The 26,633-nt window shown below is 36.9% G+C and overlaps 1 protein-coding gene across 1 annotated transcript in view; it reads left to right on the plus strand.

Moving 5' to 3' along the window:
- Nucleotides 1-26,633, plus strand: part of LOC131072151 (uncharacterized) — a 148,765-nt gene that overhangs the window by 112,131 nt on the left and 10,001 nt on the right. The window contains exons 9-10 of the mRNA XM_058008229.2: nucleotides 10,256-10,334; nucleotides 11,114-11,189. Of these exons, the coding sequence (XP_057864212.2) occupies nucleotides 10,256-10,334; nucleotides 11,114-11,189 (155 nt within the window). The remainder of the gene's footprint in view (nucleotides 1-10,255; nucleotides 10,335-11,113; nucleotides 11,190-26,633) is intronic.

Below are 26,633 nucleotides of genomic sequence, written 5' to 3' on the forward strand. Positions count from 1 at the left end.
AAACATAGTACAAGTAGGAATATCCTCAATGATAATATAATGCATATCCTTCATTAAATACTAAATTTTTTAAAGATAATTCATGATGTCCCTTCCTTTTATTCCTACTAGTTCGTATGTGACATTTTAAATGCAACATAAGCACTAATATAGTTAATAATAAGTAATTTGGAAGGTCCACTTGAAAGGGTATGTTGACACATTGAAGTAAAGTTAGTTGATTAAAGATTCAAAATTCATTACATGGGTCTTAAATATATATGAAGTGAAAAAAAATATTGAAAGTAAATGGGAAATGTCATAAATAGATAAATTTCATGATAATGACATTGGATACCAAAAATTACCCTATCAGAAATGTAGTTTAAGATAGTCTCCTAATAATTTCATGCCAATTAGAATGACAAAGAGACCTCAAGTATATGGTTTACTTCTAGATATTATCATGCCAATTTATATGCTTAGAAGGGGTGTAGAGAGTCTTCCCTTCTTTTCGTCCTCATATCTTAGTGAAAATGGAATTAATTTGTCAAATTTAATATAACAAGAGTCCAAGTTCTTTGAGAGAAATAGTGACCTCTTTAGATGGTTGTGTGGACCACCTATATTCTTTAGGGTAATTTGTTTCACAATATTATATCAACTTTGGTGCATAGAAATTATTGATATCTAGTTACAAGTGTGAGGCCAAAAAAGGATTACTCTTTTAACATACATTCTCAATAAATGTCTTTAAATATTGTTACCATGGGTCACTTAGTTGTTCACCAATTTCTATATAAACCTCTTTGCATTGGTTCGTTAATTATTAAGGATCACCCAAATGTGTCTCTAAGTGTCTCTTTTCTTCTCTTGAATTAAGATTGAACTTAGAGGCTTTTGTTAATACAAAATTTTATGATCTATTTACTCAAGGATAATATATAATGCTTAATGGCATATAATTGTAGATGTGAATGGGATAGAAGATCCACCCCATAACATTTATAAAAAAAATATTTTTGTTCTCCAAAAAAATGTTGATCCACTTTACGTGAATAGAAAAATTAAAAAAATGATCTCTTGAAAAAAAAAATGGTTCTACTCTAATGTATATTCCCTTTTCCATATAGTAGAAATATACAATTCAAAGTATTTTGATCCTTTAAACATTAAAAATAGCTTCTATGTTTTCCCAAGTTAGAATTAGCATTTTGAGTCCATAACTCCAAACTCATATTTAAGAGTCATTTGATATGAAAGATCCCCACAGAAAACAGTCTCATTGTAACCCAATATAGCCATTCAAGATTACTATGGACCCATTTATGAAAATGTATTTTATTATTAATTGTAAAAATCTTTCCTCTTCAAGCCATCCATATTGAATGAGAGCTTTGAATTGTAAGAGTCTAAAAACTTGTACGATGGCTGTTCATTTTAAAGAGACAATTTTTATTGGCCCTTTACTTGTTAGATGGAGATGTTGACGATAGGCAAAATCCTCCCAATATACTGAAGATGAAGACTTTACCCTCACTATTGAATGATATGGAAACAAGGAAACTAGTGAGCAATCTTCACGACAAATGTTTCTATACTTTACATTTAATTAAGGAGGTGCGCCAAGCCCTGGAATTTAACATGGAAGTTATGGGGATAGGAGAAGAAAATCTTGGTGTCTTAATTATGGAATAGTCTCTTTGCCTATTATAGTGGAATTTGAATCAAGGAAGTCTTTGAAAGGAATAACCAAGAACGTAAATATTATGTGTGGTTGACTTCCAAACAGATGACAATAATGAGAACGGTTAAGAATTCTAAAAAAACTGTCAAATAACTCCAAACATCGAACAATTTATTAAGGTTGCATATCATATAATGCTTGACAATGGCTTTGTTGATATTATGCTTGATAATGCCTCTCTTGATAGCGGTGGCTCTTGCTTTCTGTCTTGGAATAGAAGCAGTGGGAAATGGGCGACAGGAAGTGGTGAGGCGAGGTCGGTTTATAAGTGTGGGTCACCCTGCCCATATGGACGAGTTTTTTGCAACTTACCCATTTTGAGTTCCAATACTTCTAAATACACATCTGGTAAATTTCTTACCTATTGTTAAAAACAAATTTCAATACTTGTTTTGGTTCCACCACAAAAATGCGAGACCGGGCCACCTGACTTAGCCATTACGTTCCCTTTACTTGCATTCGCCCTTCTCGTTTTAGTCCAAGACGTTTTAGTGTGCTTGATTGGCAAACGATTATCTACTTGGATAGGCATCAATTGATACGTTGGGCAATATCATGCCAAAGGTCATGACTTATTTACATTCGAGCAGTTGCAAAGAGAGTCGCTTTTCTACTATTTGTAAGATGAGTACTAGTTCCTTGAGTAATATAAGTACACAAACTTTTATGAAGATAAGAAATTGACACAAATGAGCGATTCAATAAGTGATTTGGGTTATTTAAAAATTTCATTTAAGGACTCTTATTTAAATAATGGTTTGATTAAGTTTATACTTAACAAACTTAAATATAAAGATAAATTATAATTTTGATTGAATATTGTGATATATTTTTCATATTTTTTCATAATAAAGAAAATGAAAATGACCTTATATCAATTGTGATCAAATTGCAAGTGAAATGGTGTTTGCTTGAAATGTCATGTTCAAGAGCTATGAATTTTATTTCCCTTTTATAAGTTGAAATTTTTTTTTTTGGCTTTTATAAAGACATGAAATTTATTAAAAGACTTCATGAATTCAATTTTAAGGTTAAACAAATGAAAAACTATGGTTTCTAAGCATTATATCAAGCTATTTTTTGATAATTTAAAATCTCACATATCTCTCTAAGGAGAAACAACATCCAACTTTCTAAAGTACTTGATCTAGTACCTAAAGCACAACTTTCTACACAATTGACACTAAAAAAGGTTTTATAAGGGAATAATTTTGAGTTAGTAAGATTATGAAATTTGATGTTATTAAAATATAATTCACAATCTTATGCTATGTAAACATTAAAAAATTTGAAAATATCACTTATAAAAAAGAATAGTTAGAATTTCCTTACTTGGCCTTGATAAATTGAATTAAAATGAATGGAGAAGGCATACTAAATACATAGCTCAATTGGCCTTGCATGTGTGTTGATTTAGCATAAATACATTTTCCATCAAGTTTTATATGTCTTCTAGTATAACCTGTAAAAATGATTAGTACTAGCCTAACCTGCTCTGATACCATGTTAGAAATTAGGATCTTAGGATACTAATCATTATAAACAAGATTATAAAGTAAATGAAATATGAAACATACATGCATAAATGTACACATTACACAAGATATACATGGGGAAAACCCTTTCGGGTAAAAAACCCCATAAAGCATCATTTAATTAAAACACTTACAAATATAGTCTATCATAAAATAGACATGAACCTGGGGACACTCCTCCAATACTTCCACATGGTCAATAATACCTCATATGCATAGTGATACAACTCACCATAAAGCTCCAAATTCACACACCTCTCAAATGAGAGAGAACCTCCTTAAATATAGGAGGAAGGGTGACTTCACTAGTCACACCTTTTCAATAACCCCCACTCATAAATAATTAATAATCTAATAGTTATTAGATTATAATTATTTTAAATGGGATATGCTTATAAAGCATATAATATATAAGGTTTTATAACCTTATATTATAACATTATATATAAATGTTATAAGGATGTGATCCCTAATAACATTATGATCTAACATAAAGTCTGCGCTAAGGCTTGACCTCGAACAAAGTCTCATTGGTTGGATCTCAATGTCATACTCCTAGATAGTGGCAACCCACTTTCCTCTTCTTTCTCCTAATTCATTTTGCATAAGGAGTGTCTGAACTACTGCATCTGGGACAATGGCATGAACTTTTGTCCTCAAAATGTAATGTCTGAATTTCTTTATTGCTTTCACCAAAGCATAAGCTTGTTTTTCTACATTCGGATATCTTAGCTCCGCATCTTTCAACGGTGCGCTCATAAATGCTATGGGATGTTCATCTTTATTTTCGTTCTTTTGTGTAAGGATTGCAGCACAAGTATGTTCTGAGGCAAATGAATACACATAAAAAGGTCTCGCATAATCAGGACTGACCAAAACAAGAGCCTCAACGATGGTGGACTTGATTTCTTCAAATGCTTTCTTTGCTTCCGTAGTCCATTCCATCTTAGCATCTTTCTTCAACATTTCATTTAGTGGTCGTATTATCTCAGCAAATCCGGAGATAAATTTCCTCACAAAATTGATTTTACCAAAGAAGGACTTCAGTTCTTTCTTACTGATCGGGAGGTTTATCTTGGATATAGCCTCAACTCTTTCTGGATCAATGGAGATTCCTTTCTCCGAGATAATATGCCCTAACAATTTACCTTCTATAACCCCGAATATGCATTTCTTGGGATTAAGAGATATCCCATACTTTCTGCATCTTTGAAACACTTTTCTCAAATCTTCAATGTGATCTTCTCTTTTGCTTGAGAAAATTGTAATGTCATCCATGTAAATAATGATGCATTTTCCAATCAAATCTTGAAATGCAATATCCATAGCTCTCTGGAATGTGGCTCCAGCATTGATTAAGCCAAATGGCATCCTTCTGTATGCAAACGTACCCCACTTTGTGGTGAAGGCTGTCTTTAATCTATCTTCATATTCTACCATCACCTGATTGTATCCTAAATATCCGTCCAAAAAGGACATCATCTGCGATTCATTCACAATCTGTAAAATCTCATCCAATGATGGAAGTGGGTAGTTATCTTTTTTTGACGCTTTATTCAAATTTCTGAAGTCAACACAAAGCCTTATCTCTCCACTCTTCTTCCTAACTGGGACCAAATTGGCGACCCACTCGAGTGTCGTATAGGAAAGATAATCCTTGCTGATAACACTTTCTTCACTTCTTGATATATAAGAGGCCCCAGCAAAGGGTTCACTGGCCTCTGCCTCTACCTAAATGGCTTACTGTCTGGTTTCAAGGGAATAGTATGTGTAATGCTTGATGTATCATATGTCTTCAAATCATCATATCTCCATGCAATCACATCGGGAAAATCTCTCATGTTCTTCAATATGCCTTCCCTTTCACTGGGTGTGCATGCTTTCCCTATGAATACATTCTTAACTTCGTTATCATTTCCCAAATTCACCATTTCATAGGCACTTCCACTTGAGTCATGCAATCTTTTTATCTTCATTTTATCTCGATCAAATATTCTTTCTAGCTCTAAAGTTTGTCTTCAAATCTAGGATACCATCTGAATCATATTCTGCTTCTTCGACTTCCTCTTCATCAATAACCTGACTCAAGAAAATATCTGTATTGGTTAGAAAATCCAATATATGCTTATCATCTTCAAAAACTTGGAAATTGGTGACATTATCTAGTATGGACGGAACTGATGGGAGTTCCATTGTAAACTTCTTTAATCCTTCCATGGCAATGGGTGCCAAGGAACTAGCAGCCTGTGCAAGCGCATTTGCCACTTGATTCTGTGATCTGTATATTGACTTGATATTGAAAGCATCAAAGCTTTCGATGAGATCCCATATCCGGTTGCGGTATTTTGTCAATCTTTTGTCGTGGCAGACTTATTGCTTCCGCACTTGTCTTACTACAATCTTTGAATCTCCAAATACATGTAAAATCTTCACTTTCTTCTGAATGGCTAACAACAATCCATGAACTAAGGATTCATACTCAGCAACATTGTTTGTACATGGAAACTGCAATCTATGGGAGGCCAAATAAGTTTCTCCTGAGGGACTGATTAATTCAAATCCGGTTCCTGATCCTTTTCTTTTACTAGTTTTTATGGGAATGAGACCCAATTTCTCGCATATAGCCTTTGGCATTACATTATTTGAAGCTCCGGAATCTACTAGACAATTATGCAAAAGCTTGCCAAAAATCCTTACCGAAAGCAAGAATGGGGCTGGCTCATCTTGATAATTCATTGCTGGCTTATCCCTATGGACTTGCAAGCTCTCTTCTTTTTTCACACTTTCTTTGGAAACTTCATAATTTTTAACCGTACTTTCGACAGAAGCAATCTCACTCTTAGGAGGGATTTCACCCTTGGTAGGATTTTCAGTCATAATTGGTGAATCCTTAACTCTCTTTACATTATCTCTTGTGAGAAAAGCTTTGCCTTTTAGCATATCTTCTTTCTTTGGCACATTTGCCGTCCTTGCTAATTCTTCTTTGTTGGGCATATTAGATGAATCTTGAAATACACATGCCTCTTCTGATGACTGTTGAATATTTGGTTCATCTTGAACCACATTTATGCTCGCTTGAGGAACATTTGAACCTCTCTGAATGTTGGAACTGGTTTGAGCTGTAGCTCTCCTGACAGTATTCTCATTTAGTCCATTCATTAATGTATCTCTGATATCAGGTACCTTCATTAGTTCAAACAATGGTAGGCTTACCTTGACTTTCTTGAATTCTTCTAACACGCACAGACTCAGCCGCTTCAACTCCTCTCCTGGAGGGGGAATGTTCTTCTTTCTATACTCTTGTGGATCTTGTGGATAGCTTGGTGTCCACAATTGAAGAGGTCTGCATATCAAAGGGACCCTATTGCTGTAGTTAAGCCTTATGTCTGTGTAGAGAGTGAATCCACAGCTCAGGAGCAATCTCAAGTTGTTGCCCATGAGGAGCAACCTGCAAAAAGACAAAAGGTCATTGACTTGGAAGGTGGAGGAGAAGCAATAGAAATTGAAGATACTGCAGAAAAGGTTGTAGAGCAAGAAGTTGTTCAACCAATGTCTTCACCTCCAATAGTCTGAATGCTTGTCATGCCTAGAAGCGTAATGGATGTAAATTTGAAGTATTCTAGTGATGATACAAATGATATAAGAGCCCTAGCTTGTCAACAATTTATGGTGGATGATGACTTCATCAAGACCTAGGAGTTCACAGATTTTGTCATGAGAATAAAAAGAGATGAATATTAGAAGAAGGTTGATGAAGCAAAAGATAATACAAATCCTTCCCAATGGGATGAAATTTCTCAAAAGATGATGCATGAAGTAGATTTAATGTAAGTAAAATGACTCTTGAAGAGGAGAAAGTTAGTGTAGACCAATGGTTTGTTGTTGCTCCTTGATTGGGATATCACCTCTCCACGTGCTTTGGACGCAATAAGAAGGCAAGATCAAGAAGTATTTGCTATTGAAGAGGAAGCAGAGCAAGCCTTCTCAGGATCAGGGTTTAGCCCTAAATTTGAGACCTTGGCAATTCAGGATATGGCCCCAAACACTAATAAGCCAAAGGTGGTGAATAACATCCATGAGCTAAAGAGAGATTTGATTATTAAAGAGTAACATATACTCCTCCCCCCCAAGCTACATTATTGGTAGTGAATGCAACTCTATTTAGTGAGGGCACAATCAAAAAGTTGCAAGAGTAGTATATGAAGGTGTTTGTAGATCTGAATTAGTTGAGATTTGTTAATTTGGCATCTTCAAGTATACTAGTGCCAATGGTTTCTACTCTGCCAAGTTTTGCAAAACTTTTCCCATTAGACAGGGAAGCTTTACTTGTAGAAATCAAAGAGTTGAAGGAATAGATGAAGGGAGCTAAGGAGGATAAGATGCAAATAATTGGCAAACTGGTGGCAAATTTGATTGGTTATAGGTTATCCCAAAGAATGGGCAAAGTTGATGACACATGGAAAGCATATTTAGATTTGAAATCAGCATTTTCCAAGTATGAAGAGGATAAGGGTAATTCAAATTCAAAGCAATTACAGATAGATGGATGCCTAAAATTGCAGTAATAAGGCAAAATTTCAAATGTGCCAAATTTGACCCAGATGCTCCTGTAGGAATAAAGGCAACATGATGTTGATACTTGAAGTTGTTGCCCACATGTTGAAACTTGATAAGCAAATCGAGGATAAAACGAGATTGATTGAAGTTGTAGAGTAGAAAATCTTGCTAAAAATCTTAGTTGATCAAGGATGGATCAAATCCCTAGATCAGTGGGAGAGTGAATTTGGTGTAGTTGGCTCTAATCTATCATCCCTTGTGTGTGCAAATGAGGAATTGAACATGGGTTTGCTAAACACCACACTAGATGAGTTGTTTGCCCTAGAGGTAATTTCTGATAGTTTCAATAAGGAAACTAGGAAATTTTGGATGCAAAATATGCAACACATAATGATAAGGTGTCTAAGGTGTTCTCTTTCCAATGGTCTTTGAAGAATATATGTGTATCTTGGGAAGAGAATGATTAAGCATATTTGCATTTCAATTGGTCATCAATCCATTCAAATCAATGTATGACCCCTTTTGACAGTATTGAGGTGGTGCAACATTTTTTGGCTCTAGTAGACAATTCATACATCAAGATTGGTTATCTTCATCAGCAACATGCTTTGTTACCTAGGGACACATCCCCAGCCAAAATGGGGCCATCCCCAATAGTGCTTTAACATTTTGACAAAGGAAAAGCTTGAATATTTGAAATTTTCTATATTTTAAATATAGAAAATACATTACCCCTTTGTGTTTGCATAGTCTCTTTGCAATTGCACATGCATTATATGAATATTTGAAATTTTCTATATTTTAATAGCTATCCCCTAAAAAATGGCTCCCTCCTGTCCTCGCCCCTGTCCCTAAAGTGCGTTCCCTTGTCCCCACTCTATCCCATCCTCGAAACTCAGGTAACATAGACATCATGTGAACCATTAAAATATCTTCAAATGTAAATCTTATGTTGTAGTGGGCACAATCCCCAAGTGACTTCTATTAATGAAAAGTAAAAAATGTAACTAAAAGTTGTCATTCGGTTTTTAGGTCGACATGTTTTTGCTTTTCTATATATGAGACTTGTAATTTTGTAAAAGGGATTCCATTCTTAATAAAAAATTCAAATCTTGGAGAAATTCCAATTTGGGCAGGTGTTTCTATTGAGAAGTAAATATTTTGAGTTGCAGAATAAATTTTGCATGTAAGTGGAAAATCTTTGTATGACATTTTTTCAATTCAGATTAAATAATATGAAAAACACTTCCAATGTGTGTTCTTTGCAATTGTCTCCTTGAATGTATGCACTTTCCTTTTAAATTAAGAAACCAAGGGTTTCTAAGTTTATCTGTGCACATTGGTTGCATTGTGTATCTTATTTGCGGTTTCTATTTAAGTATTGGATTAAACATGCTTTGAATGAGATATGGAGGGTGGTGTATTGCATTAGGGATTGATAAGAAGAATTGTGGAAAATACCCTTTCTTGGATGTGTCATTGTAAGGCAATGATACTTTGAATCCTTGAGTTTGAAGTTTGGATGTCAGAAAGAGGCACCGATCAGGTATACATTTGATCTGAAGTCCAGATCGATAAACCCTAAAATACAAAATCAATTTCATTATTTTCATGTCTTTAAGTTATTGTAATTTATCAATGTTCTCAAGATGCTGTAATGAAAACTCACTAAGGATCTAGCTAATTTTGTAATAATCATACAGATCTTCGTGAAATTTAAGAGAACATTTCTGCTTAGTCAATATCTCTATATATAAGGGTCACAATTTTCAGATATTGCAATAAGGGCTGCCCCCCTAGGTCTAGCGGAGCCTAAAGCGCAGAGGAGAACAAGATTTTGTCTCCTGTTCGTTGGCCACTGATCTGAGAGTCTTGAACATTAAAGATAGCTACGTTTTATAGAGATAATCAGGCAATCAGTTGGAAACACCAACATTTCCCACATAGAGGCCTAAGCATAGCTGCCACTTGAATATACTGTCAAATCTTTATTTCCTCTGGCAGTGCATATCAAGTGGCATCTTCATTGAATGAATGTCAAGTCTGAAGCCTAATGTGTAAATTGTAAAAGATCGATTCAAGCAACATGCATATGACACAAATTCAGAGTGTGTGATATATAAAATATGTTATAGAAATTGCTCAGAGTTTGTATGATCAAAATAGTTTGTGCCTAGAAACATAACATTTTACTCCATTTTTAACCAGCTTTAGAAGCATACTTACTAAACAGTGCATTGTATCGCTTGAGCATGGAAATTAGTTATCAAATGGGTTTACGAAACATAATGTTTTAATTTTTTCTTTTGGAAAATGTAATGGGAATTTTTTTTAGCACAAAATACTGTTGTGCTTTTCTTCTTATCTTGAATGCTATAATGAAAGATATTGAAGTCATTTATTATGGTCGAATTGATCCTGCTATTGTCATACACAGGTTAATTCCAGATTCTGCTCTTACAGTACCCAAGGAGAAGAAATTATCAGGACGACAATGGTTTGAAAGTGGCGCTGTGGTAATCTATTTTCCTTTTAGGTCATGGATTTGATCTATTAAAAACTGTAGAAAATGTGATATGCAGAATCTTTTTGTTTATTCATATGCTCCTGCCCCACTCTATTCTTTCCCATTCAAATCCAAGTCCAACAGAAAATATTAATTTAGAATCTTTTGGGTAAGAAACCAGGAAAACAAATTGTGAGTGCAAATTTCTCATTTGCCAGTCACAGAATTGCTTCTTGATGCCTGAAATCTGAATATTCTCTCTGAGTTTAGTTCACCTTTCTATGCCTACATGTAAGATGCATGGAGATCCCAAGGTGCGTGGCCTCTAGGGCCTGAATACATCTTATGTACCCCCATCAAAATGCTTAAAATTGACAACCCAGAAACGATACCTTGTAAGATTTTTTCCACCTTTTAGTCATTTGCAATCCTTTGAGTATGGCCACAGCCTCAACCTGGTTTTTAGTTTCCTTTAATACATCAAGGGCAAATATCAGAATTGGCTGACTCCTAGGATCGCTGAAGACATTCACATCCCCAGTTTGACCTGGGTTGTCCTTACTGCCACCATCAAAAATTGAAATTTATGCAACCCACTGAAGCAACTCCTAACCCATTATCGAGTGAGATTATTCACTAATTTTTTATCTATAGGGATTCTTTTATTCCGGTAAAATAATAAATTTTTAATATCCCTATCTTTTTCTGCTCTAATTATTTTTCTGAGATGCCTTTATATTTCTTTTTAAATATGATTTGGATTTGCATGCCTTTTGTTGAGCTATGCAGAAGGGCAGCAAAACAACTGTTGAAGAGTCAGAAGATGAGGAAGAGGAGGATATTGATTTTGATGAAGACTTTGAAGGTATATTCTAACATTTAATTTTGCCATTGATATCAAAACACCATGAATTTGCCATCTGACAAGTTGTAAAATCAGGTCTTATAAAAGTTTAGATGAGCAGTTTTTGTCGTTGTGTCATAAGAGTTGAGGATTTTGTTATTTGATGTTCTTCTTTTCATGTGTTGTTTCCATTTTTTATAATACCTATTTATTCATTGTTCTCTTGCACCATTCAAATCCAGAGATCGACCATAGTTGCCATAGTTTTTATTTTTCAATCCATATTTTTGTCTTCAAGCATCAAATATTTTCCCAGTTTATTTATACTCAGGTACTGCATCATAAATTATGTGCACATAAAAAATGGGCAAAGCTTTATTATAAAATCCACTTAGGAAAAAGCTTGGCATTTGTTAAAATTAACAAGGTTGTGGGTTTGTGTGCTGATCAAGTGTGCATGTGTTGTGGATTTCCCAAGATTTAGAATTGAGTATTTGATAATAAAGTATTTGTATGTGGAAATATTGCATTTTCAAATACTTAAATCCATATTTCAGTGGAAGAAAAAAACACTTCTTAAACAGAGAGGATGCTATTGGTGAAGGAAAAGAACAAGAGATGCCTTGCTGAAACCCTGCGACCAAAGGCCCAGCAAGGTGCCTTTTGCCAGAAAAAAAGCATTATATGGCCTATTCTAGCTCTCTTCATCACAGTAATCCAGCATCTCAATAGAGATACAATCTCAAAGCATATCCCTCTTGCTAACCAATCCCAGTGGAATCAGGCCCTCTTCCTTGAAAAGGCTTCTCAACAGCCATAAAGGAAAGAATTATGCTTGCTGGCAACCCTTATAACCTAACTCTATCTTACATATCTCTCAAATACGATAGTGTCAAATCGGTAGGAAATCATGCTGAATCCAGGTACAAAACATCCCGCAATTGGATTCAGATTCGACTTGTATGGATTTGACCAGGGCTCATCATATCTGTGGTTGAAATGCTTCTGTCAAACAGCTGCCGAACCCACAAGAATCCAACAGTATGTAGTGCTTCTAGGACTGTCACAATTTTAAGCATTGGCATTGATTTCAGCGGACTTTTTTGTGACTTATTGTGGAAACCTGAAACATTTTTCTGTCATGCTGATTTCAGCTGTTTCATGCAGTCTATCTGGTAGGCAGTTTACGGATATGATTATTAATATATGTTGTTCTATGCTAACTGATTAAATAGCTGATTATATAGGTGATTTAAGTGACAATATTCTACAGATTATCATGTGGTAGGCGGTATATTTTCGGTTTATAAAAAATATTGTGTTATAATTTATTGAAAAATAGTTAGCAATAATTCATCCCACAAGTCATCATCTTAGGAGAAGAAGGTTTATTAATTATTTTAGATCTATACAAAATTATTTATTAGTTCTCGGTTTTATTTTTTTAAGATTAAACATATTTAAAATTTAATAAATTATTATTAAAATTTGATATATTTAGGTTAGATTTAAATAATATATTTTCAGTTTTAAATTTAATATAAAATATTTAAATAAAAAAAAAAATTGTATTTATTTATTTGTTTGATTGAGGATTTTTCATCCACAAAGTCATATTAGCTACCCATTAAGGAGCCTTAGACTAAATCTCTTTGGCTAAGAACAAAGGATTGAAGGGTATCCATTCTATCAAATTCGCTCGGGAGACGATCCCAGCCTCATCCCTTATGATGTTGGAGCCTTGTACTCAGCAAGACTTGATTTTTTGTGGGCTCATTAAGAACCATTCAACTTCACCAACAAAGCAAAGGCCCATTGATGAATTTTTTTCCGAATTTGAATAGTTGACAAACTTGTTCCAATTTATCGTTTTGCTGAACTTAAACATGAACTTTGTGTATAGAAAGTGATGGATATTATTTTTTAAATACTATCAATATTACTTTTATATCAATTAGCTTTTAAATTTTCAATATCTATAATATTTAATTTTTTCTGCAATATAGTTGAAAAAACTAAACCATATTAATATATTACCAAAAGACATCATTTATAAAAATGGCTAATAAACCTCGCATCTGAAATCCAAATTCTATTAACCCTTGCCTTGATGTTAGGGCATAAAGACAAAAATGTCACGATGAGCGTAGGAAAATTGATTTAATAGTGTGTTGATGTGTGTTTTATGCACATAACATTTAGAATAAAATACCAAAGTACTTTACCCTCTCTTGAACAAAATCACCTCAGATGCTAAGGATAAGATCAACTAAAATGATTCCAAGGTTTCTACAGTCAGGTCTTGACAAGTGGGTAACTCAATGGTCGATGTGAATTGCTGTTTTCACTTGGGGACTTACACAATTGTTCGAATTAACTTCATTTATCATGATATGGAATGGGTGTGCTGATAACTTAGGATTTGGCAATGTAGTTCTGGTCTTAATTCTAACAAGACTTACTAAAAAGGACAAAAGGGAAAAGGGTTCAGGAAATCTATTCTAAGCCTAGGAATGTAGGAAATGATGATCAAATTTAGTGGAATCAAACTAGGCAAGGTCTCACCATCAAATCAAACAGATTTTGACACGAGCTTAGTGCAATCATCTAAGGTATACTTCATAGATTTTCAAACTATTACCATCAAGCATTGAGACCATCCAAGTTGATGCATAACAATGGATATGTAATAATCGAAGTTAAGTTTGCATAAATTTCCAGTTGACCACGCACGACACACTTACAATCAGCAAGAGGCTAGTGGTATGGATTAATAGATTCCACACAAATATATTCAACAATTCTTTCAGTCAATCTAATAAACATGAAAGCAAATTCTAAATCTAAAATTCTAATCAAACTTGGAGGAATTGAGAACCTTGAATGCAAAACAACACTTGAAAGACAAAATCACCATCAAGTCGAACAATGATTTATATTCAAAAAGCCACAGCATATACCAACAATTCTACAAAAACTCTCCCTTACAAATGAGAGGCAATGAGGTATATATAGAGTCTCATGCAAAATGGATGGCCAAAATTAAAACAAAATCAAGGGCCAAGATCATGCCAACAAAACCCTAGAATTGCCCTAATTAGGGCCTACATAAAAAATGGTGCCACCAACATATGGCCCAATAGAAAGATACCTAGTCATCAAATAGGGAATCTTCTAGAAGATTCCGTCCTGCATCTCTCTCTCTCCTAGCATACTCCAAGAATCTAGCCAATACAAAATCTAACTCCTCCATGGAAATGTTGGGTAAGGTATCCTGTTGTAAATCAATCATGTCCAATACATCTGAGCAAGCATCCAAAGTGTTCTCCCAATCTGGCATGAGCTTCTGCGAATTATGAACATGAATCAATAAAGAGACCAAATCATACATCTGACTCTTCTTCAAAGAATCCAATTGATTGAAATATATGAATTTAATTTTGTCTTTTAATTCCGCTAAGTGTAACCCACTGGCTTCACTGACATCAACCCCCAATAACTCCTCAATTGAGGCAAGGATCTTCAACTGAATATCATGAATAGATCCTTCCATCTCAGCACAACTTATTTGTGCGCTCTCATAAGTTGATTTCTTCATGGCTAATGAACAATACCAGCCATGGAAATTTTATCTATCTCCATTGTGCACAACATTCTCCCTGACCAATGTGAACGTAGGAAACTTCTTCAAAGCATTGAGGCATGGAATATTCTTCTCCCGAATAGGTTGGAATTCCTCCCGAACTCCCTCCAAATACTGTATTCTTAATATAAGCCTCGTTGTCCTGTCAAATGCTTGGACAAACTGAGTAAGGAAATCATCCACCTGTCTCTTTGTACTTTCAATCCATTTCTCCACCTCCGAGAGTGTATCTCTCGTTGCCTCATAATGTGAATGTAGTCCACGATCAATTGCAATAGGGGAAATAAGGGTGGGATTCTCATGCCTTATCCCTGCAATATACTCTCTAAGTTTGATATTCTTTGCTTCATACTTCTCTCTTTTTATCTATTTCTCCATCCAATCTCGCACTGATTGCCTTAAGGGTGTCACCAACCTCCTGAAATTCTTGCTCTTTTGTAGTACGACCAAGGGCAACTGAAGTAATATGAAAATCCATGGGAGTAGCAATGTCCGCCGTCACACCTCCAATAGGAACAACCACCTGCACAATCCACATTCCTATCTCATCTCTAGCTTTGTGTGACAAAATCTCAGCTCTTTTAGGTTCTTTCTCCTTATTGCTTCTAGCTAAGTAGTCATCAATGTCATCAATAGGTTGTGCCTCTATCATTTTCTTATTTTTCTCCATACTCTTCATTAGCCAATCAGGAATAGCGGCCATCTCCATACCATCATTGAGACACATCTCTCGATCAAGCCCTCTCAATGCCGAGATAACATCATCATCATCAGGATTATCCTTGGTCAAATCATATGCATTCTTTCCCAAACTAACCTCCAAAACGACAGTAGGGGATCCCAGCTGATCATCATCCTCATTAGGTGGAGCAGATGTCGCTGTGGCATGTAAATCCTGAATATTCTCTGGCAATATCACTGTGTTGGAACATTGCTCAAACTCCCTATTCTGTTCTAGCACTTCAACTTCCTTGATTGATGAGACATTGAGGGGTGGTGAAGGAATGATAGGTGAAGGAATGGTAGTCTTTTGTTTCTTCTTCTTAGCCTCCTCAATCTTCTTCCCTCTAGCCTTGACTTCTTCTGGCGTGTTCTTCCTTCTCTTGGGAGTTTGACTCTCCTCATCCGCATGAATCTTGAAATCACTGATAGTCCTCTGATCATCTTCGGAAGAGGATTCCTCTGGTTTCATCTTTTCATAAGTGAAGGTAACACCTATATCAACTAATCTGTTCATCTGAATATCCTCCCATGCTCGAGAGGAACTCAAGACCTCTCTCATCAATACATTCAAATCTATTTCTTCTGGTTTCAACCAATTAGGCAATAAAATCGCCTTCTTCATTTCATTTTCATATTGTGGATGTGTATGATCCTTGTCATCTAACACTTGATCAGGAATGAGGAAAAGTCCACACTTCCTCATGAAATTTACTGACATTCTAGACCACATTCTTCTCTTTACTGCCTGCTTGTCCATCAGGTTAGCCCAATAATCTTCTATTGCTACCTTGTGGATGAAATTTTCTCCCCTGATCCTTACAACTTTCTTATCTGGATCAAGCCTTTCTCTTCTCTTATATGTTGCATATCGATAGAATGCAAGCTCCTCACTTGCTGTGCTGGCTGCTAAGGCAGATTGGCAAACCTCCAATGTCTTCCTCGCTAAAATAGGAAATAACATGCCCGTTTTGCGCTTTTCCTTCTGGATAGAATCAAAAGCTGTCTCACCACTTCCAACAAGATCACTTTGTTAGAAGGATACCTAGGAAGCCTATAGGGTTTGGATTGAAATCCATGAATCCTTAGGTATGTGAAAGTGGGAAACTGTATATACCACAACCCATATTTCTCTATCAGCTCCGTTGCCTCCTTGGGCAACCTCCTGTGGACTCCACCTTGCAACATCCGCGTTATGTACATTGTGAATACATCATTCACTCTCTTATAATCTTCAATTCGATACATGTTCAACTGTGGATAGCACTCATAACTCTCGAATTGTCCTTGTCCATTCCCGACTTCACCTCTGTATATCAATCCTTTGTATGTAACAAATCGTGCAAGCAGGTACACCAAATAGGAAATCATGGTGAATGATCTAGATCGCTCCACATTCCTCAGCTGAAAATCCAAATTGTCACTTATGATTCTAGACCAATTTATCAACGTTCCTTTCAAACAATCCTGGGTGAAATAGAACATCCATCCATCGTATGTTGCACCTTGCGGCATCCCCATCACTCAGTTAAGCAGGAATACTAAATCACTATATTCATCTTTGAAGTCTATGCACATGAGTGTCTTGGGAGCCTTGGAATGATGAGTCCTAGGCTCGATCATCCACTCCTTGTTTACTATGGTCTTGCACGCATCCATCTTCTTCTTATATTGGTCTTCATATTCACCCTTAGTTATATCTTTCATGTCTGCTCCACGTGGAATTCCAAACACCTCAGCAATCGCATCCTCAGCAAGGTAGGCAATGATGGCACCCTTAGGAGTCTTGATCATTCAGGAGCGAGGATCATAACATTGTGCACACTGCAGGATAAGATCACTGCACTGTATGGATTGCGGAAATCCAGCGGCCTGATATATACCACTCTTCATAATGTTCACATAAGCTGGGGAAGGAATTTGGCTTCCAATTCTGAACATACGCTGTCGCATCTGGCTTCCAATTCCGGATATACGCTATCGCATCTGGCTCATTTTTAGGAAATGCATGTTCGTGTCTGTAACCTCCTTCCATCTGGATGACATCTTGGATTTTGGATAGAATCCTGTCTCAACTATCTTCTGTTGTTTTCTCCTTTCCTTGAGTCCGAACTTCGACATCGTACTTGTACGAAGCTAGAAGTTAGAACTTCGGAAAATATTCCTGACAAAAATTCTGATTTCTTAATGATTTAGACAAATTTGGGTATAGAAATCAGGAAAATAATCCACACTCAATAGATTTCAACAATAGAATGCAAAATGTGACAAGGTTAGGGTATAAAACCCTCATGAAATTCATTAAAATCAATAATTTTCATACCAAAGTCTGAAGACACCTCCTTATACTTAGAAATTTACCAAAATAGAGTGCAAAGGAGTATACCGGATCAAACAATGACTACGGAAAGGTGTGAAAGGTTATGTTTTCACACAAAATAATGTTTGAAGACACCTTCCGAGGTCAACAATGGCTGCCAGCAAGTCTGAAGACAACTTGCAGCTTCACAAATTAATCTCTAAAAAACATGTTGCAATTACCCGAATGTGCAAAAATTTGATGAAAATCGATTTTCCAAGGCAAACATGAGAAAATATGAGTATGTATATAGGGCTGGAAATGAAAACTTAGTCTGAAGATGAGTTTGAAAACTTCATTTTCAGACTTACCAGCACCTTTAGGAATAATAATAAACTCAGAAAATGGCCTTGGAATGAAGCAAAAATGCTTCCCAAATGAAATTGCCAAGTTAGGTAGGTGGTTGGAAATGATAGTTTTCTGAGGCCAGCTCCCCTACAATGAAGTTTCAGACCTGTAATAACTCTAAAAGCTCTGAAAATTGACTGAAAACAACTCCAATCAGCCTTTAGACAAAATCGCCTTAGGCACAAATGGGCTGTCGATGAAGTATATGTCTGAAAATGTCATGCACAACCAACAATGGAGGTCGAAAAATCTCAGCAATGGAGGCAAATAACAGGTCTGAAAATGTCAATCAGCAACCTCCCAGCCAAGACGTCACCACCCAAGGAGAAAATCATAAAAAATGGAGGTAAAAAACCTCTCCAAAACAAAATCGTCTTCTCCCAAAAATGACGCCACCTTGGTAAAAAATGCTAAAGTCTGAAAAATCTGCAACAAATGCTCTCCAATGGTAGCCAAATAAAATTGCCCAGGGTTGGGAATGAAGAAAAATGAACAAGAAATCAACTTTCAGCCCAATGTGTCAACTTGACACTTAACAAAACAAATCGCCAGCTGGAGGAAAATCGCCTGTCTGAAATGCACCTGGCAAATATAATAATATAATAATGCTGGCCTCCATTTAAATTTGATTTTGCCATTTACTTTCACCACACAAGCAATGTGGGATAAAACACTTGTACTTATACTTGCTTGGCAAAAGTCGATTTGCTTCTAGAAGGTGAAAATTATTAAATGCTCATTGCAAATCATTTATTAATTTTTTTATTTTTTTAATAATCGTTGCATTTTGTAAAAACAATTAAATTTTGGGCTCATTCATTTAAAATATTACAAAATTTGAACCAAAATGGCCAATTGGGGGAAAATCGATTTTACTTGGGATAAAAATCCCAACAAAAATCATTAAATACCCCCCCTCAAGGGAAAATCGAACCATGTAGGGATAAAAATCCCCAAAAAATCTTCATCAACTTTGCACAATTGGGTCCTGTTGGTGTCTATTTTATCATCTACCAAACATTAGAATAGGATACCCGAAGGTATTCTATCCTCTCTTGAAAAATCACTACTGATTCCAAGGTCTATATGTGCGAACAAGCGACTTTAGTGGAATAGCTTCTTGGGTAGTGTATGCTGAAATTTCAAGGGGGACTTACATTTAACAAGTATCTTGAATTGCTGGACTTAGATGGATTTAGAAATTTTAGGCTCTTTTTTTTTTGGGGGGGAGAATTTTTCGGGATTTAGACTTTCAAAAGAAAGGGGAAAAGAGATAGGGTTTAGGAAGGCTAATCTAATCCTACGAATTCTGGAGATGATCGAGATGTTGGGATGCACAGGGGATGGGCTTAGACTAACTTTGCACGGTAGAATGGAAATCATCCATTTACCAAAAGTATGAGCGGAGATACACCATCAATTGACACTTATCAAATCCTTCATTCAAATTAACAACAATGAAAGCAAATCTAAATTATTTCTAACTAAGTGTTGAGGCAATTGAAACCATGCAAATCATTCAAATAATAGAGATTACAAAGCAGCGCATATGCAATATATTATCTGGAAATGACCTTGAGCAACAATACATCAAAAACCTCACACTCTCCAAATGAGAGGAGGCAACCTTATATAGTTTTTCAAAATGAATGAATGGCCGAGATCAAACAGTGATCAAGGGCCAAGATTGAAAGTCTTAAACCCTAATTAGGGTTTCCCAAAATACTACGGCTCAAACAAATGAAAGAGTGTCACGTGGTGCAGCTGCTAATTTCACTAAGGTGAGTGGCCACTTTCTTCTTTCAGACATTCGACTTATCTGGACACAATGAGCTTGACCTCCTCCATGGTGACACTTGGCAAACCGCCAATCTAGAAGTCGATGATGTCCACATCGTCGGTACATGTGGCAAGGATGCCTTCCCACTCAACTGCTTGGGTGAGGAAGTTCTCATCGATGGAGAGGAAATTTGCAATCTTTGAAAGATCGCCTTTGTCAATCATCCCTGAATCCTTGAAGAAGCTTGCTTGAATCCTGGCTCTCAGGTTCTCTGCTTGTAAATGCTTCTCCCTTAGGCTTCCCTTCTTCTAGATCTCTGACGCCACACGGAATACCTTGCCCAGGATCTCTCTAACACTTGCCTCTGTCTCAAAGCACTTGGTCTCGGATTTCTTCAGAACCTCAATCCGAGTGACCATAGTATAGTACCGTGTGTTGAAGTCGTACCTGTCTCCTGTCTGTATGATGCCTGCATCCACTAAACTTCTCTTCGACATGCCTTGGATAACCTTTAGATGAGGGAGTATTTCATTCTGAATTTCATCCACCTCTTCCCAGTTGGAGGCTAGATCTTGGATACGATCGATCAGTAAAGAGGCTGACTCATGTGCCGATACTAAGTTTTCTACCAGTGTGTCAGCACGCATCGAAGCGTCTGAAATCCACTCCTTTGCTTGAGTGTACGAGCCCTTCATATCATCATAGTCTTTCATTGATCCTTGCTGAAGAGGCTGTGGCGGAGTAGCCGGGATCTCACGGTTGAGTGGGCTAGTAAGATGGAGAACATACTTCCTCCACTGCTGGTTCTCTTCTTCAACCTTCTTCCTCTTTTCCTTTTCGTAAGCTAGACTCGTCTTTAGAACGTTGCAGGAGTCGTCAAAATATTGGACCTCTTGGTCCTGGGTGGGCTTACCCAGCTCTATGGTGGTAACCTTGTAGTCATCCGTAGTGACATTGTCTCTAGTCTTCCCTTCTTTGTGCACCACTATCTGGACTGTCCTGAATCCTACACTGTCTCTTTGAATTAGGGAAAACTTCCTGGCGGGTTTGGGTGGTTTAGTTATAGTGGGCTCATTCACCTTCTCTAGAAATGCTGCAGTGACCTCTTCGGAGCGGGCCTCCTTGGGAACCTTAGCCTTTATTCTTTCTCTCAGCCAATCCGGAATGGTTGATTTCTCTACAGTGTTCTGGTCAAACTCATCATCTGCCTCTCCTGGGTTTGCTGGTATGCCATCCAAGAAGACTGTAGGTGCTTCAGTTTGCTCTCTGTCTGGACTTTGGAAGACCTCCTCCACTACTTCCTTAACTAGTTGAGAAAGCACTCTTACTTCATCATCAATCATGTAGATGTTCATCTCTTGCTCCCCAGTTGCATTCTGATTGGGCGCAACGGAAGCACCACTTAGGATGGAATGGCCTTCGCTGGACTCTCTTCTTTCACCTACAACCCTTTTCCCTGTAACCTTTGTGGAGCTTCCAACCAACTCCTTCCTCTTTCGAGACCCAACACTTTGTGGATTTCAAACATCCCTGGCGGAGGTACAAGGATTGATGAACGGAGTATCATCTACTCCCATTAATTTGTAAGTCAAAGTCACACCTTTGGCCTTCAACTGCTTTGTCTTTTCAGCCGCCCACTACCTTGAATACTCAATCACCGACCTCGTGAGGTCTGCCAGATCTGATTTCTCTCCCTCTGTCCAATCTATCAAAACTAAGGGTTCATTTTTCATCTTTTCAAGCCCGGCTGTTGAAGTTCTAGGCTTTCTTCTACCTGATCGGCAACTCTGAATACTTCTGTTGCTCTCACCATACTCAAAGGGATTCTTGACCAAAATCTCTTCCTGATCTCGAAGCTATCGGCTGCATTAGCCCAGTAGTCTTCTAGATCCAGTCTGTGCTCAAACGTTGTTCCTTCGACCTTCTTTATCCTATGGAATGGATCGAAATTCCTTCTTGCCTTGTATTGGTAGAAGGGATACTAGGCCAGCTCCTTCTCAGCGGTTGCAACAGCTTGTGATGATGGACACGTTTCCAGCCCATTGCCAATTGTAAGTGAGGACGTTCCTGCCTTCTTCTGCTTATCCCTTTGAATCACTATATACTCCTCCAATTGTCTCACAACCTCGAGCAACACCACTCAGTTGGTAGGGTAAGCTGGAAGCTTGTATGGAGGCCCGGAGAATCCCTAAATTCAGAGGTAAGTGAATTTTGGATATTGGATGTACCAACACCCGAACCGACCGATGAAGTCCATAGACTCTTGAGAGAGCCTCTGGTGCAGCCCACCTTGAAGTGTCCAAGTAATGTGCATCAGGAAGGTATCATTCACTCTTTTGAAATGGAATTTCTCCTCCATGTGGAGCTGGGGATAGCAATCATACATTGGAAACTGGTTCTCCTTGTTCCCAACTTCTCCTCTACAAGTGAGACCTCTGTACCTGTAGGTCCTGGCCAAGGAATAAAACAAGTAAGAACTCATGAAGAAAGTCCTATTCGTTTCCAGGTTCAGTTGGTTGTCTAGGTTGTCGCTGATCATCCGGGCCCAGTCTATCATTTTTACTCCATTGATTATTTCGTTAATGAAATAATACATCCAGGGTTCGAATGGAGCTCCTTGAGGATTTCCCATTATTCTATTGAGTAGGACAATCATGTCCCCAATGTCCTCCTTGAAGTATGCTCGCACTAGGCTCTTCCTCTGAAGTTTGGAGGCGCCCTTCCTCGGCTTGTCTAGCCAGGAATGGTTAACATGGCATCATATTCCTCTAGGTGGTCCTAGTACAGACCGTCAGCTTCGTCCTTTTTCATATACACTGTGTTGTGGTACTTTGGGATCTTGAAGGCCTCTCTGATGGCCTCATCGCTGACATTCGCTAGCACTCTTCCATCAGGTGCAACAATGTCCTTACTGATGGGGTTGTAGTGTTTGGCACATTTGACTACTAATTCATTGCACTGCATGGTGGGGAGGAAGCCAACAACATGCACGATGCCACTCTTCATCATCTTTCGCGCAATGGTGGTAGGCACAAGGTTGTCCAGACCAAACATTCGCTTCTTGAATTCCCTCAGATTGATGTGTCCGAGGTTGGTGTCGCTGATGTTCTTCCATTTTGAAGTCATCCTCGACTCGGGAGGAGCATCTTTGTCTACTAGAAATTTCATAATGTCTAGTGCCTGCAGACAAACAATGAAATTTTTTTAAGTTAGAAAATTGTTAAGATATAGCCCTCGTGAATCTAACTGATGGTAAATCGGTTATTATATATATATGATCGATGCCTGAAAGTCATTCTGGAGAGTGCTATTAACACACAGTCCCGATATGTAGGTGGACATAAACTTTGTATACACTGCGATGATTATCACAGTGAGCATGATATTTATCGTGCCACTGTGATTCTCGATCGCATTATATTAACGGAGCATGCAGTTCGGAAATTAAACATAAACAAACTAATTGTTATGAACGATTGCCTCTGTAGGGGCATGTCCATACGTGGCAACTGCCACGTATGGACATGTCCCTACGTAGGCAACCTTTCCTCTTGTATTTAAACCGGATTCAATGATGGAGACGATCAATAACTCACGACAATCAGTCTTCTAGAATCGCTGTCATTATTCTTCGATCCATATTTCACAACATGGTATCAGAGCCAAGTTATTAAGAGAATAAATTAGACAGCCATATTACTCATAAGCATTTATTGGAAGTAAATAACAAATCGACGCAGAGGCTATATACGCAGAGGATATATCCGACTAAGAAAATATTCAAAATGTCAAGTAATATGAGAGTGGAAGATAGACTCGAAGGAGCCTCCAACTTCGTTTCCTAGAAGATACGAATCATTGCCATTCTTGAAGAACTAGAATTAGTCTTACATAGAAGAAAATCTAGACATGCCAAATGATGATCTAGAGAAATCTACCTGGAAAAGGCGTAATAATAAAGCAAAGAAAATAATTATTGACTCAGTCAAAGATCATATTCTTCCATCTATAGCCAGACTGCCTAAAGCATATGAAGTATTTAAAACCATTAAAAATACATATGAAGTTAACAATGCGAGCAAAATGTTAACCTTGAAACAACTTTTTTTAAACATAAAGATGAATAAAGATGATACAATATCTACATACTTTTCAAGGATATCTGAAGTAAAAGACCAATTACAAACTATTGGAAATGAGGTAGATGATCAAGAAATCTCTCTCATAGCCCTAAGAGGATTACCAATTTCATGGGAATCTTACATTCAATGTATTAGCAGAACACCCCCTTTACCCAAATTTGAACAACTTAAGAATGAGTGCATTCAAGAGGAATCTCGACTAATCTCAAGAGGATTAGGGCCAAATAAAGAAGGAGAAATCCAAGCACTTAATACAAATACCTTCAACAAAAAGAAAAAGTTCTCCAAACGGAAGAGAGGAAATAAAAACCATCAGAAAAGAGATATGTCTAAAATTCAGTGTTACAAATGCGACAAATATGGGCACACTCACAGGAATTGTCCAGAAAGGAAGAAAACACAAGCTACTCTAGCCGAAGTCAAAGGAGAAAACTCACTTTTCTTCTTAGCCCTATCAAGCGAAATAAATACAAATAAAAACACTTGGATTGTAGACAGTGGAGCATCAAGGCATATAACTGGATTCAGAAATCAGTTTGAAACACTTAACGGGCACTCAAGTGAAGAGGTTACTATTGGAGATAACTCCACATATCCTGTGAAAGGATTTGGGACCTGTACTATCAAACTAAGAAATGGAGTATCTCTACAATTAAAGGATGTTCTGTTTGTACCTGGAATAAAAAGAAATCTAGTCTCAATGTCAGGCCTAGCTGATCAAGGATATCGGGTTACCTTAAATGAAGATAAAATTCTACTCTGGCCTAAAAATACAAATATCAAAAATGCCATAACAATAGGTTCAAGAGATGGTAGCCTATACAAACTATGCAGTGATCAAAAGGAAGCACTAAATCTTGAAGTTTCAAATAATAATGAATTATGGCACAAAAGATTAGGACACCTAAGATATAGTGCTCTATCCAACATAAAGAAGATTACTTCAGGACTGCCCCAACTAAAATCTGAACACACGGGCATTTGCAAAGGATGTGCCTTGGGAAAGAATGTGAAAGTTTCTTTTCCCTCAAGCGAGCACAAATCAAAATCTATTTTAGAACTAATTCACTCAGACCTATGCGGTCCCATGTCAACACAATCCCTAACTGGATCCTTATACTACATAATCTTTGTTGACGACTACTCTCGAAAAACATGGATATATTTTCTAAAGTGTAAAGACTCAAATGAAGTACTATCTAAGTTCAAAGAATTCAAGGCACTAGTAGAAAACCAGTCAGGGAAGAAAATTAAGGTGTTAAGATCCGACAATGGGGGAGAATATACATCTGACAACTTCAAAGACTTTTGTAATTCTGTTGGGATTAAGAGGGAGTATACTGTACCATATAATCCACAACAGAATGGAGTAGCAGAAAGAAAGAACAGAACCATAATTGAAGCAGCAAAAGCCATGATGCATGACCAAAACTTACACACTTCATTCTGGGTAGAAGCTTCAAATACAACAGTCTACATTCAAAACAAATGTCTGCACTTAGTTCTAGAAAACATAACTCCTGAAGAAGCTTTTACAGGGAACAAACTAGACTTAAGTCATTTAAGGATATTTGGCTGTTCCGTATATATACATGTTCCTAAAGAAAAGAGGACAAAACTAGAACCATCAGGAAAAAGAGGTATCTTCATTGGCTATAGTGAAAATACTAAAGGATATCGCATTTACATTCCAGGGAAAAAATCTGTTGAGATAAGTAGAGATGTAAAGTTTGAAGAAAACACTACACTCAAAGAACCTGAGGATGATAACATTACTAAAGAAGAAGAAGATCACATAATTGAGATTGAGAGGGAGAATATCATAGAAAATTCCAAACCTTCAGACATTGAGAGGGAGAATATCATAGAAAATTCCGAACCTTTAGACACTGAGAGGGAGGACATCATAAGAGCTTCTGAACCTCTTGTTGATGAAAATATTGAAACACTCAATAACAAGAAAAGACCTCTGTGGGCAAGGAAAATGATTGAAGAGAATAATGTAGAACCAAATGAAATTTCCAAAGAAAATAAGAGAACAAGAACTCTAAAATGTTATGCTGCACTTCTAACCGAACTCACAAATTCTGAACCAACAAATGTCAAAGAAGCTTTATCAAAACAGGCTTGGAAAGATGCTATGGTTGAAGAATATCAATCTATACTAAAGAATGATGTTTGGGATATAGTGCCCAGACCAAAAGACAAATCAGTTGTCTCATCCAAGTGGTTATTCAAGATCAAATATGCATCTGATGGCAGCATTGAAAGACATAAAGCTCACTTTGTGGCCCGAGGATTTTCTCAGAAAGTAGGAATTGATTATGAAGAGACATTTGCCCCAGTTGCCCGGTATACGTCAGTAAGAACAATCATTGCAATTGTAGCATCAAAAGGATGGAAAATTCACCAAATGGACGTAAAGACTGCCTTCCTAAATGGTTCAATTGAAGAAGAAGTATATATAGAACAA

Source organism: Cryptomeria japonica, chromosome 6, assembly GCF_030272615.1.
Source record: "Cryptomeria japonica chromosome 6, Sugi_1.0, whole genome shotgun sequence".
Classification (NCBI taxonomy): Eukaryota; Viridiplantae; Streptophyta; class Pinopsida; order Cupressales; family Cupressaceae; genus Cryptomeria; species Cryptomeria japonica.